This window comes from Phyllobates terribilis, unplaced genomic scaffold, assembly GCF_046119375.1.
Source record: "Phyllobates terribilis strain yellow unplaced genomic scaffold, ASM4611937v1 Scaffold_4__5_contigs__length_816908805, whole genome shotgun sequence".
Lineage (NCBI taxonomy): Eukaryota > Metazoa > Chordata > Amphibia > Anura > Dendrobatidae > Phyllobates > Phyllobates terribilis.
In genome coordinates this window covers 653,030,974-653,044,529 of record NW_027362764.1, presented here as the reverse complement: position 1 = coordinate 653,044,529, position 13,556 = coordinate 653,030,974, and the positions used below count along the sequence as shown (strand labels likewise).

The 13,556-nt window shown below is 43.7% G+C and overlaps 1 protein-coding gene across 1 annotated transcript in view; it reads left to right on the top strand.

Moving 5' to 3' along the window:
• The window catches only part of JPH1 (junctophilin 1), a 132,458-nt gene that overhangs the window by 79,793 nt on the left and 39,109 nt on the right, over positions 1 to 13,556 (top strand). Inside the window, exon 3 of the mRNA XM_073679455.1 lies at positions 11,023 to 11,141. Coding sequence (XP_073535556.1) covers positions 11,023 to 11,141 — 119 coding nt within the window. The remainder of the gene's footprint in view (positions 1 to 11,022; positions 11,142 to 13,556) is intronic.

Below are 13,556 nucleotides of genomic sequence, written 5' to 3'. Positions count from 1 at the left end.
TCATTTTTTTTTTTGTAAGTGAATGTGAACAGAAATAGTAATTCTGCATATTTAAAACAACATAAAAAAATCATAGTGGGAACTTTTAACTTTAAAGGGAATCTGTCAGTAGGACCAACCCTCCTAAGCCGTCTATATGGCCATCTGGGTCATAGGAAGCTGAATAAAATGATACCTTGATATCTGCGAGCCAATGTTTTACTCCAGATAAATCAACATTTTCCTTAATGTGTAAATGAACTGTTAAGATCTATGAGCTGGACATAGATCTCCCTGAGAATCTGACTCTAGAGCTTACTTTAAATGACAGGGGGTGTTACTGGTGTGAGACATGTAATGACTGACAGTCTGATCTCATGATCAACATGTCTCACACTGGTAATGCCTCCTTTCATTTACAATAAGCCCTGGAGGCAGATTCTCTGGAAGATCAGTGTCCGCCCCATAATCCTGCATAGATCATTTAGATATTAAGAGAAATGTGATTTCTCTGGAATAAGACATCGGATCACAGATATCAAGGTATCATTTTATTCAGCTTCCTATGACCTATATGCCTATATAGACAGCTCGGGGGTTGATACTACTGGTAGATGCCCTTTAAACAATAGGTCTTTTCTGATGCCATATTCCTTTTAAGACAGAGCAACATTGGCGCGTCATAGAACCAGATCATATTTGCATCTTAGCAAACTACATGTAAATTGTTTCCTGCTATAGACTGGATTTACATGCAATTTCCTATGGGCATGATGGTGAGGATCCCTGCTGGGCTGTGATGGCGAGGATCCCCGCTGGGCCGTGATGGCGAGGATCCCCGCTGGGCCGTGATGGTGAGATGGCAAGGATCCCCGCCCTTCATAGCTAATGTGTTTGAGTGTTTGTACATCAGCGACAGCACCTGTCCGATCCAATTGCATGCTGGTTTGTTGCATATTTGTGACCCATCAGAGGAATATTTCTGCATTGTGTGAATGTGGCCTAAGAAGTAAAATATAGGGTTTGTTACAAAAATAAACAGTAACTGGAAAATTAAGTTTTGACATTTTTTTGGAGCTTTGGGCAAAAACTGTAATATAATTTTCTCACCCTGTAGTTACCTGGGGCGATGTGATCCTGAGATGTCAGGGGCTTGTTCTCGCTTCTTACAGTTTATCACACCTTTAGCTCCTTTATGAAGTCGTGAATAGGTAAAGTAATACTCCCTGTGCTATTCCTACAATGGATGTGGAGTGTGAAGCGCAGGGCGAGAACTGCAGAGTATATTGTCCCGTCTTCAGCAGAGTCTATAGTCTGTGCCTAGAGGTTGTTTTAAAGCAGTCAGTATCCGGTACACAGTATCAAGATTACTGCTCTGAAGGACACAAGGACAGACTGCATAAAATAGTGCTCCCCCCTGACAGACGCCTGCTCCTGACATTACGAGCGCTGTGTGCACTAGTAGTCGTCTGGTATATTTCATTGTCTGCAGACATACTTCTCTGAAGTGTTTTCTGTAAATGGATAGCTCCTGCTTTATAGGAAGTATGTTACTTCTCAACTATTGCAAGGAATTTACAAGTTTCCAAAATCTGTATCCAGGCTCCTCTTGTAGAATTTACAAGTCTGTATACATAGAAATATGAAAAGGAGAATTATGTCTCCACTTTACTACATTTCCAGGAGAATGCTCACGTAGAGTATATGTCCATGTTATATGGCACCATAGTATTCAGGGAACGGACTGACTTGTCATTCCATTATATAAGATTTCACAGAGTCAGCGCTTGCAGGAGCTACAGAGGCGCTGCCTGCAGGAGCTACAGAGGCGCTGCCTGCAGGTGCTACAGAGGCGCTGCCTGCAGGTGCTACAGAGGCGCTGCCTGCAGGTGCTACAGAGGCGCTGCCTGCAGGTGCTACAGAGGCACTGCCTGCAGGTGCTACAGAGGCAGGGCCTGCAAGGAGCTACAGCGGCAAGCGCCTTCAGTAGCTACAGCGGCAAGCGACTGCAAGAAGCTACCGAGGCACTTCCTCCAGCAGCACACCTCTGCCCATTTGTCATATGCTGAACACTTTGATGATCATTTCTCACATGTCCGGGAGTTGTCTGGATTGATGGGTACACTTTAGCATTACTGACCCTGTAGTTGCCCTGTACATTGTAATAACCCCATGTGTTTGCTTTCTCTCTTGTATTTAGCAGCTTTCATCAGGATTCAGGCACAGAATCCAATAATAAACAAGGCCTAAATACCTAATTATTCTTTTCTCTCTTAAAGGGGTTGTTCAGGACATTAAGATTAATGGTCTATGCTTAGTGATGGTCATCAGTGTTGGATCGGTGGGGGTGTGACACCTGATACCTCCGCTAATCAGCCGTTCCTGGTGCCGGCGGTGGCCGAACCGGCTTAGTTATGGAGCTGCACAGCGCAACTCCGTTGATTGTATAGTGGCCGTGGCCAGGTACTGCAATCTGCCCCCCTGATAATTTGAGTAGGCCTCTGCTGACACCGGGAACTTCTGATCGGCAGGGGTACCTGTTGTTGCACCCCCACCCATTAGACTTTGATGACCTATCCTAAGTCCCGGACAACCCCTTTATGGATCGATTGATCAGTCTTCACCAGAGTTCTGATGTAAAACTGTTTGTGATTGTTTGCGATCTAGCATTTCACAGTCCTAGGTGGCTCTGCCCACTTTTTTAAAAGCAGGTGGGTGAGGTCTGACCAAGCGGGGACAATAAATTCATCATAATTTACGCCAAAAAAGCGTCATAAATTACAAAAGAAATGTACTCTCTCTTCCTGTACTCCAGGCCGCTGAAAGATGCGCCAAATTCATTAATGAGGTCGCCATTCCTCGTGGTGGTGCAGCTTTCCTCACACACTTACCGACTCTTCTGACCATAATATGACCTCTGGTGGAGGAGCTGCGACCAGACCGGCCCATCCGCCTCCTCCAATAGAAAGACAGCTTTCCTATGTGAGGGCTTTTACAATTGGATTGGCGGATGGGCCGATCACCTGCTTCTCCACCAGCGGTCATGTAATGGATGGGAGAGCTGTGCTATGTGGGGAAAGCTGCAGATAATGTGGCCAGTCCCTTTAAATGACGCTCACCTCTTATGAATTTAGCGCATCTTACTCCAGCACACATTTCTAAAATCAGCCTTGATGATTCGGGGCCTTCGCGTCTGCACACCATTTCCTCTGGTGACCGATGATCATCAGACACCGTGCAGAGACTTCATGTATGAAATATTAACCGTCCCGGAAACTCAGCGGAGAAGCTTCACCGAATAACCAGCGGAATTGTTAATGCAGCTCATTAATAAGTCCTCAGAAAGCTCACTACAGATTCACACCGACTCTGCGGCAAAACCCACATGTGATCCATGGGAATATCACTATGCGTTCATCACAGATGTCCTCCCTACATCAGCATGGAGAGCACATGATAATCCTCTGTGCCGTCATCTTTACAAGTAGAATGTAACTTTAAGGCGCAGCCAGACGGCCGTATAACATGGACGACGATCACATCACAGTGCTTGGACTGGCTGTCAGCTCTCCCGACACGAGCGTAACAGCATGTATTTCTATGCAGCCGTCACGCTCTGGTCAGGAGAGCCGTCGGCCAGTCCATGCACTGTTTATTTTTTACATGATGCGTCCCTGTGTTTTTATTCCACCACATTATTATATAAAAGTAATTTGTTGAATGTCACATCCCACTGACATTGACTTTAGGGAATGTACCCCGTCATTCTGTAAGTTTCATCTCTGACCCCCTGACACCCAAAACGGCGGAGCAATGAGCGATGGTCAAGAATTACTGCAAACAAGGGAAAAATAGCGATCTCCGCTAGGACAGTACAACAAATCTGAAAGGTGAGTAATCATGCCAAGCAAAATGACATGTAAGGTGAACGTACCCTATAAAACGCCAGTCACTGGTGAAATGAAAGTGTAACAAGGCCTCTTCCTGTTAACCCCTCCATGACCTGTCCTGAAAGGTCCTTAGTCAATGACCAATTTTTTTTATTTATCTTTTTTGGTCTCCTGCATTTCAGCAGCCAGAATTTTTTTTTTTGGGTGGTGAGGGTGTTCATCATTTTTACTATTTATGTTTCGCACCAAGTAAACTGTTGAATGAATTTTGCAGGTTATTATGGTCATGTGGATACCTAATGTGTGTAAGATTTTTGTTTGAGTTCCTTTTTGTAGTTATATTTAAGTAATAAAATGTATTTTATAGGAAAAAAATCTTTTATTTTTATTTTTGTAGGTTTTTGTTTCTTTTTTGCAGTGGGGACTTTTTTTTTCTTCATTTTTTTATTTCTTTATATTGACGACATAATTTGTCCCCCTAAAAGTTCATAAAAGATCTCTGGGGAACTATTTTTTTCCTTTTATTGATAATTATTTCCACTGTAACAGGAGCAGCCATCGGAGCCCCAGTTACAGGGGAAAACTGACCACTGCAGTGACACAACTCTCTGGCAGAAGAGCTGATCTGGGTCTGCTAGGACCCAGCAGCTCTAGTATGTCAAGCAGACACCAGCAATCTTGTGATCACCTGGTCCAACTGCTTCGCATTCATTGAGCACATATAGCTGGCAAAATAGAAGACGATAACAAACTGCTTCTGTCTTCTCCCCAAGGTCTGCAGCTGTATCTGACAGCCGAGGATCAGACTTGCTCCTTCTAGATTGCAGGAGCATTAACCCCAGTCAATAAATTTGCAATATCACAGGGCTTAAAGCCCAGGACCAAGCGTTATAAATTTTCACCACTTGATCATTAAGAGGATAATAAATTAGATACAGGTACTTGAATGTGCTGAAGTGCCAGTTCCACCTTGTCCCTGTGATGGTCTGAAGTGCCAGTTCCACCTTGTCCCTGTGATGGTCTGAAGTGCCCGTTCCACCTTGTCCCTGAGATGGTCTGAAGTGCCCGTTCCACCTTGTCCCTGAGATGGTCCCTAGTATTAGGAGACCATGATCTTAGACTATGAAGGCCAGGGCAGCAAGAAAAATTCCTTGTCATGTTTCCAGAACCAACGCATGACCTCACGTTTATGGCGCATTGTCCTGGTTTCACAGGGTTAAATGGCTGCCATAAGTTGAACCATAACGCTATGGTAAGTCCTACTGTCCAAACGTCCATCCACAGGTATCAGAGGAAATATAACATTCCCTGCACTGTTACTCCATCTCCACCTGCCTGTCCTCACCTGCTAGGAAGGCTTCGCTGGTTCATGCTGCTTGTGCCAAATTCTCACCCTCCTATCACATGGTACAGAAATCTGGATGGATATGACCGGGAAATGTGTTTTCATTGCTCAGTGATCCAGTTTTTGTGCGCTTTCTGACCACTGGATGCTCGGGTTTGTGTCCCTTAGCTATGGCATTCATAGTGGTCATCTTGTTTTCAAGCTCATTTGTGCTATAGAAAGACTAGGTGTGCGCTCCAATTTGCTGAACTGCGCTCTGCCTGTTTGTCGCCGTCTTCCTCTTGTGCCATGGTGAGTGGTTTCCATCCACAGGATCCTCTTTCGCTGGATGTTTTTTGTGATTCTTGGCAGACTCTCCACACCGTTGCATGAGGAAACCAATCAGGATTGGCAGTTTTTGACATCCAGGCCCGGGTTATCTAGCGCCAATGACCCTACCTCATCAGAAGTCACTCAGATTTCTCAATTTTCCTGTTATAATGTGGATTCACACTGAGGGGCTGAGTCTGCCTTTCACCAGGCAGATGGCGGCTGTGTTACCCAGTCAGTATCTGCCGCACCCGGAATTATCTCTGATTGCTGCTGTTTTACCATTTAAATGCCGCTGTCAATCTCTGGCGGCAGCACTTAAGTGACATCATTGCCGGTGCACGCACGCACCGACTAACTTTGGCCCCACGTGGCGCGACAGTGGGATACTGATGTAGTACCATGGCAGCCGGGGGCTTGCTGCAGGCCCACCCTACTGCCTACTGCCATCTGGGTATTCCTGTGAAGCTCAGCCATAGGGCGCAGTCAGACGGCCGTATAATATGGACAACGATCGCATCGCAGTTCACGGACTGGCCGCCGGCTCTACTGACCTGAGCGTAACAGCTGCATAGAAATCCAAGCTGTCACGCTCGGGTCAGGACAGCCGATGGCCAGTCCAAGCATTGCGATGCTATCGTCGTCAGTGTTATACGGCGCCCATAGGCTGAACTACATAGGAGAGCCACAATGTCACTATATCCTGGAATATCGTAAAATGGAGAGAAAAAATATTAAAATGTCTCCCTTCAAAAATAAATAGTTATAAAAAAATGAAAAAACATATTTGGTATAGTCTTGTCCAATAAAGTCTGATGTATCAAAATATAAAATAATTTAAACTGTGCATTAAATGCAGAAGAAAAAAATCATAGTATCAGAATTGTTATGTTTCAGTAGCTGAACTTCCCCCAGAAAAATGCAGTAAAAAGCGATCAAAATGTCATATTCACCCCAAACTAATATCAATAAAAACATCTGGTCAGGGCCCAAAAAACAAGCACTCAACCAGGTTGATCAATGGAAAAGTAAAAAAAAAGTTGAGTCTCAAAACATGGTTGCAGAAACTATTTTTTATTTTTGTGCAATTTTCAGAATTTTTTTTCACCATCAATTAAAAAAAAAAAAAACCTGTACAAGTTTAGAATTGCCATAATCGTACTGACTTGGAGGATCCTGTTGCCAGCTCATTATTGCCACACAATAAACGCTGTAAAAAAACAAAAAGTAATGAAATTAGGGTGTTTTTTTTGCAAAATTTTGGAATTTATCTCCCCATTTTCCAATAACATTGTATCGTAAAGCGAATGGTATCATTGTAAACTACAACTCGTACAAATAAAAAACCTCATATATCTATATTGATGGATTAATAAAAAAGTTATGGCTCTTTTGACAATGAAGAAAAAAAAAAAGACCCTCAAGGTCATTAAGGCGTTAATAAGGTACAGTACACCGCCGCTGTATATATCTGTGCCTTACAGAATAGCATGCATTATTATTTAGGGGTGCTAATCCGGTTGTGGCGGACGCCAAGACTTGGGACATGGTAGGCCGCTGACGCCACTTCGTTACACTCGGACATGGACTCTCTGCACACAGTGCAGTGCGATATCAAGGGTGAGGCAGGAAATGTTGGCTGATGGAACATTCGGTGCCGTCCCTTTAATTGTTCTAAGTGAGCATGTGGCAGGGTGTACTCTTCCCATTGTGTACTGTCAGCTAGCAGGTTATACATCAGAAAAGCTGAGATGTCAGCTGTTCACTGTCAAAGACGATTCCAAGAAGTCCAGATTGTTTTCCTGAAAAAAAGAAACAGGCTAGTTATCATGCAGCAAGCAGCCAATATGTCAATTTACGTCATCGAAATGTTTCAGTATTTTACCAGCAATGTAATTAAGAGCTGGAAAAAAATAAGAGCAATTTATATGGCGCCGAAAACTGCAAAAGTTCAGAAAAAAATGAAGAGTATCACTATCTATTCTATGTCCTGTTATTAGGATAGGAGGAGATACTACTACTGGGTCCAGCCCTGAAAAGATAGATGGCCGAGTATATAGTGAGAAATGTTCTCAGCCGTGCAGATTGGTGTGAGCAGCGAGCGGCAGCACTCATCTTACACCGCTCCTCCCTGATGTCCGTTCAAGATGAATGCCAAGCTGTGTAAAATCACCCCAAACCCTGGAATATGTATATTGAAAACGCGTAAAGATTCTGTGTTGAAAGTGTATTGAAAAAGTATTTTGAAAGCTAATTGTCATTTTGTGTCCTTGTGGAATGATGTACATTTGTTTTGCATAAGTTGAGTGGTAATGTGTTTTATACATTTTTTTTTCCATAATTACAAAAAGCCTGCTTTCTTTCTCAATCATAGTTGGTTGATAAGTTTATACTAGTCTGATCTTTGATGGCTTACTAGGCGCTTTCTTGATTTTTCAGTATTTGTTATACATTTTAAATTGACATTTTTTTGCATTTTGCACTGTACGGTTTTCATATACTACACTCACCAATTTCCCTGATAGAATTATGTTAAATGTCAAACCTGGTTTACCAACTTATGTCTTGCGTATTCAGAGCGCTCCTCCAGGAGGAGCTGTTGGCCGGTATTGGTCAGTTATATCCTGTAACATTGCAGACCCCCCATACCCTTAACTCACAAGTTGCACAATTTCATCAGATTAGTCTTCCAAAAGATGGAGGCCCAGATTCATCCTATGTCATTTTTAAGTCTCTTTTTTTCATCTTGTAGTATTCGTTGCTGTTTTTGCGCCAAGTCTTTCAGAATAGAGCACATGATTGTGCACACAATTAATCAATCAATACTGGTCTTTGTTTTTGTCTTTAACCTATTTTAGATCTTTTTAGAGCAAGAAATCACATGTCCAGCAAAATTTGTGCAAAAAAAATCCTATTGTTTAAATAAATCACTCCAGGAGGTGGAAAAAGTAAATTTGCACAACATTTTACCAAGTTTTTAAAAAGTCGCATTTGATGAATCAGTTTTAAACAACATCTGGAAAAGTTATATCAGAAAATTAACTAAACAATCAAAGACAACTTTACAAAAAGCACAAATCCTTTGATGAATTTGTTCCAAATCAAAACTTCATTATTTGGTAGTTGATCGCTCGAAGTGTCAGTGATCAAAGGAGAGTATCCCACATATTCTGGGTCATACTTGTGGTAGCTCTCACATGCCACTTCTTCTAATGGCAACAATAAGAAACCACGGGCATAGCAGCCGTTGTTTCCTAATTGATATTATCGCTTGGTGTGGATTGTGTAGGTATGAAAAGACACAAATACAGGGCACAGGTACAGCCAAGTTTTTAAAAAATAATTAAAAAAAAGTTTTTTGTTTTTTTTTTATTCATTACTAGCTGGAAATAGAGGAGTTGATTTCTCCTTTCCAATATAAAGATTGGCATCATCATGAAAACTTCTAAGTCCTAAAGATAGATTCCCTAGACTTAACATTTTTCTCACCTTCTTAAATGGATGTACTGTAATTCCAAAATGCTTGTAAAAACAAGCAAGTTCGCAGTTTAACTCTTATTGAAATTTTCTCCATTCTCAAGAACGGAGGAATTTTTAATTCCTTTGTTTACGGCTTGTTGATTTGGATACCGACCACCTCTGCAGCTTATTAGCAGTGGCCAGACGTCTAGTTAAAGGGGTTTTCCCGCAAAGAATGTACATTTTAATGCAAAGTTCTTGGAATAATAATAAGATCCACAATTTAATGTGTTTTAAAAAAAAATGTTCCTGTGCTGAGATAATCTTATAAATGTGCCCCTGCTGTGTACTGTGTAATGGCTGTGTCTGACCGTACAGGAACATGGTCTGATCATACCACAGCTCCTGGGCCGCGGGGAAGCAAAGAGTATACAGACAATTATCTCAGCACAGGAACATTTTATTTAAAACGCATCCAATTGTGGAACTTATTTTTATTCCGAGATCTATTGATTAAAAATCTCTTGGTGATACAGCTTGCCAGCACTGCTTTTTAGATGGCCATATTGTTGAATCCGGCTAGCTTCGGTGTCTGTCTGATCCTCTGATGTTGTATAGGCCAAGCTGCCTCTGCTTGTAGCATGGGAGAGTGCACAGTTTTGGCCACCGACTTAATGATGCTGCTGATCTGAACTGTTATTTGTCAGGAGCACACTGCTCCCCGTCAAGCAGGAAGCTGAGAGGCAGAGGAGCGGTGTGCTCCCGAAGGCAGAGGAGCGGTGTGCTCCCGAAGGCAGAGGAGCGGTGTGCTCCCGAAGACAGAGGAGCGGTGTGCTCCCGAAGACAGAGGAGCGGTGTGCTCCCGAAGACAGAGGAGCGGTGTGCTCCCGAAGACAGAGGAGCGGTGTGCTCCCGAAGACAGAGGAGCGGTGTGCTCCCGAAGACAGAGGAGCGGTGTGCTCCCGAAGACAGAGGAGCGGTGTGCTCCCGAAGACAGAGGAGCGGTGTGCTCCCGAAGACAGAGGAGCGGTGTGCTCCCGAAGACAGAGGAGCGGTGTGCTCCCGAAGACAGAGGATGCAACAGGCCCTTTAATCCAAATAAATGAAATTTCAGAAATTGAAAGAGCAAACCATAAAAGTGCACTATGAATAATCACAGTGTAGTTTTGATATTCCATATGATTCTGATTTTGTTCTTTTCTGTTCAGTTTTTGCCATTATGTGTGCCATTATAGCTAAAAATTAATAATAAACATCGATTCCAGTCGGCACTCAAAGTTGGTGGTGCTCGTGTCTAGGGCTGGCGTCACACTTCAAATAACATAAGACCACCGGCAGTCACTTGTACGTTTGCAGAGTCTGTTTGAAAAAAGTTTGTGTTCAAGCCGGAACGCGTTACACAATTGTTTTCTGAAGAAACATGGAATAAAAATCTACAAATTCTGAAAACTTATAAGTGTGTGCCGGTCTTCTAAAAAATTAACAATAATATGTAAAAAGTAATTGAAAGTGACTAGATACGAAGGACAGTGGTTACGTTCCCCATTTAGATTTTTATTAGCATGGTAATTTCCAGAAAGCACGACCTATGGTATATGGCCAGCCTCAGCTATAATGCACAGATATGGGCCGGATGGAGCACTGCCCTGCAAAGTATGCTGATCGTGGCCTTTACTTAGCGGAGCTTTCTTTAGGGGAATTTCCAACAAATATCTTTTATGAGGTGTCCATTAGATATTTTTGTAATGAGAGTAATGGATGTGTCTACCAAGAGCTGGAGTTTTCATTGTCTGGATGGTCATGTCCCTGAGATGGTTTCGATCATTCTGTCCAGGACTTCTGTCCAGGATCTCCTTGTTCACATGTTTGTTCTGTCTCACACCAGTGACATCTGTCCTGTGTTGTCTTTGTGAGCAGACTGTTTGTTTTCCTGTACTTGTCACCTGGTAAAACTGCTGAAAAATGAGGCCAAGGAGTGGTGAAGAGTTCTCCACGTAACCCTCAGGCTGCCATAATAACCGCATTTCTCCTCTGTTGTAGGACAGCTCATGCTCGTGCAAAGGGGGATGCTGCCGACCAGGCTAGCCAAGCTGCACGCCAGGAGTCTGACATCGCCAGGGCTGTGGCACGAGAATTGTCACCGAGCTTCCACCAACCTGGTGAGGAAATCACTTTTTGGCTTTGTTTGTCATTTTTTTCATTAGTTTTCTATGTCATTGTGCAGCCATATCAAAGCGTTTGACTGGCATATCATGGTTCAGCATGTCATACTAATGTAATGGTAAATGAGGAGGACCTGAACACAATTCTAGGTTGGTGCTGTGTTCCTGCCGCAATTTATCGGTGGTGCAACCCCTCGGTAACGTGGAGCTTCCGCTACCCCAGAGGAATCTGTAACACTGTCCTCGTTATACATGACGTGAGAGACTGATTCCTCACACCTCCGGGGGCACTCTGCTTTTTAGTTTGCACGTGTCCCAATCCTCATATCAAAAATCCCTTACACATCACCTCCTACAAGCTGTAAAAGCTATTACCTTGTGGCACTGGAAATCTGTCAACTCTCCAACTCTGGAAGAGTGACACAGGGATGTGGCCCGTACTCATCGTATGTACAAAGGAATTGCTCGGACCTCTGAAGAAGCCAGCCATTTTACTAAAGGCTATCCAGACTTAATATATTGGTGACCCATCCATAGGATAGGCCGTCCGTATCTGATTGTAGGGGGTTCCACACCCCAGTCACCCCACGGCCCAACTTGTTTTATCTCCCAACAGTGGCCAGATGGAAGTTGTAAACAGAAATGGATCAGCGCAGCTGCGTTTGCTGACTATTGGCCGTTCACAGGCGTGGTGGCTCGGCTCCTCTTGCAGTGAATAGGAACTGATCTGCAGTACCTGTGAATGGCCACCACACAATGAGTGGAGCTGTGCTGCTCCAGTTCAGTTCATCATCTACATCTGGTCACTGCTGGTTCTAAAAAGCAGGTGATCGTTTGGGTGGGAGGTGTGGACACCCATGAACGTTTTTTCAAATTAGCTCGCAATAGCTTCATTGTCTGAACCTTTGCCGTTAATAAAAAGCATTCTTTTACATTGCCACATGGAGAGTCCCTGCCCAGGAGAAGGGCGAAGGATTCTATTCCCCTCTGTTCCTGAGGGAAAAAACTGATAGGACTTTCAGGACAATCATAAACCTGAAAAAATTGAACAAGTTTCTGAAGGTTCGGACCTTCAAGATGGAATCAATAAAGTCGTCAGTAAAACTGTTGTTTCCAGACTGTTTTATGGCTGTCCTGGATCTAAAGGATGCCTATTATCACGTCCCCATCCACAAAAATTATCAGAAATTTCTAAGGGTAGCAATAACGATAGAGGGGATAGTCAAACACTATCAGTACACAGCCCTCCCATTTGGTCTAACCATGGCGCCGCGGGTTTTCACCAAGATAGTGGCAGAGGTAATTGCTCACCTGAGGGAGCAAAACATTCTGATTACCCCGTACCTGGACGATTTTCTGATAATAGGCAGTTCTTTCCATCATTGCAAGGACCAACAAGCAAGGGTCATGGATTCCTTGATGAACTTAGGCTGGCTTTTGAATCTAAAAAAGTCAAAGATGGAGCTTGAACAGGTACAAGAATATCTGGGCATTTTAATAGATTTGAGAAATCAGGAGTGCTGTCTCCTGGCAGAAAAAATTCAGAAAATGATAGCTCGGATTTCTGAAGTAAGGGATCACCCCTCTATGACTCTGCGGAAAGCAGTGTCCCTCCTAGGCTCCATGACGGCGTCCAATGGGCTCAGATGCATACCAGGGACTTAAAGTGGGAAATCTTGGGGGCAGAAAAATCTCTAAAAGGGTACTTAAACAGTCAGCTAACTTTGTCGTCAAAAACCTTACTTTCCCTAGAATGGTGGGCGAAGGTAGGCAGTCTAACCCAAGGCGTTCCGTGGATGGTCTCAGTCTCTCAGGTTCAGACCACAGATGCAAGCCCCAAGGGGTGGGGGGCTCACTTCATCGACCAGGTAGCCCAGGGGGTCTGGACAGAGAACTTAAAGGCCGCATCCTCCAACATGAAGGAGCTTCTTGCGGCAAAATTTGCCCTTTCAGAATTTCTAAACCCTCTACAGGGCCACCAAGTAAGAGTGTTCTCGGACAACCAGGTAGTAGTGGGGTATTTAAAGCACCAGGGGGGGACCCGGTCCCACTCTCTATTGCAAGTAACAAAATCCATCTTCCTGTTAGCCGAGAAAAATTTGGGTTCACTGTCTGCACTCCACATAAAAGGAACAGAAAATCTCACAGCGGACTTCCTGAGTCGGACCCAGTTGAGGCAAGGCGAGTGGAAGCTGAATCAGTTAGTGTTCAACCAAATCACAGAAACGTGGGGACATCCTTTCATAGACCTATTTGCCAACTGTCAGAACAAAAAAGGAGACACATTCTGTTCGATAAACCCGAAGGGGAACCCAGTAGCATTAGATTCCTTTACAATCCCATGGATCCACTAGCCTATGCCTTTCCTCCGAACTGCCGGAATCAGGGCAATCGTGGGAAAGTCAGGGAACA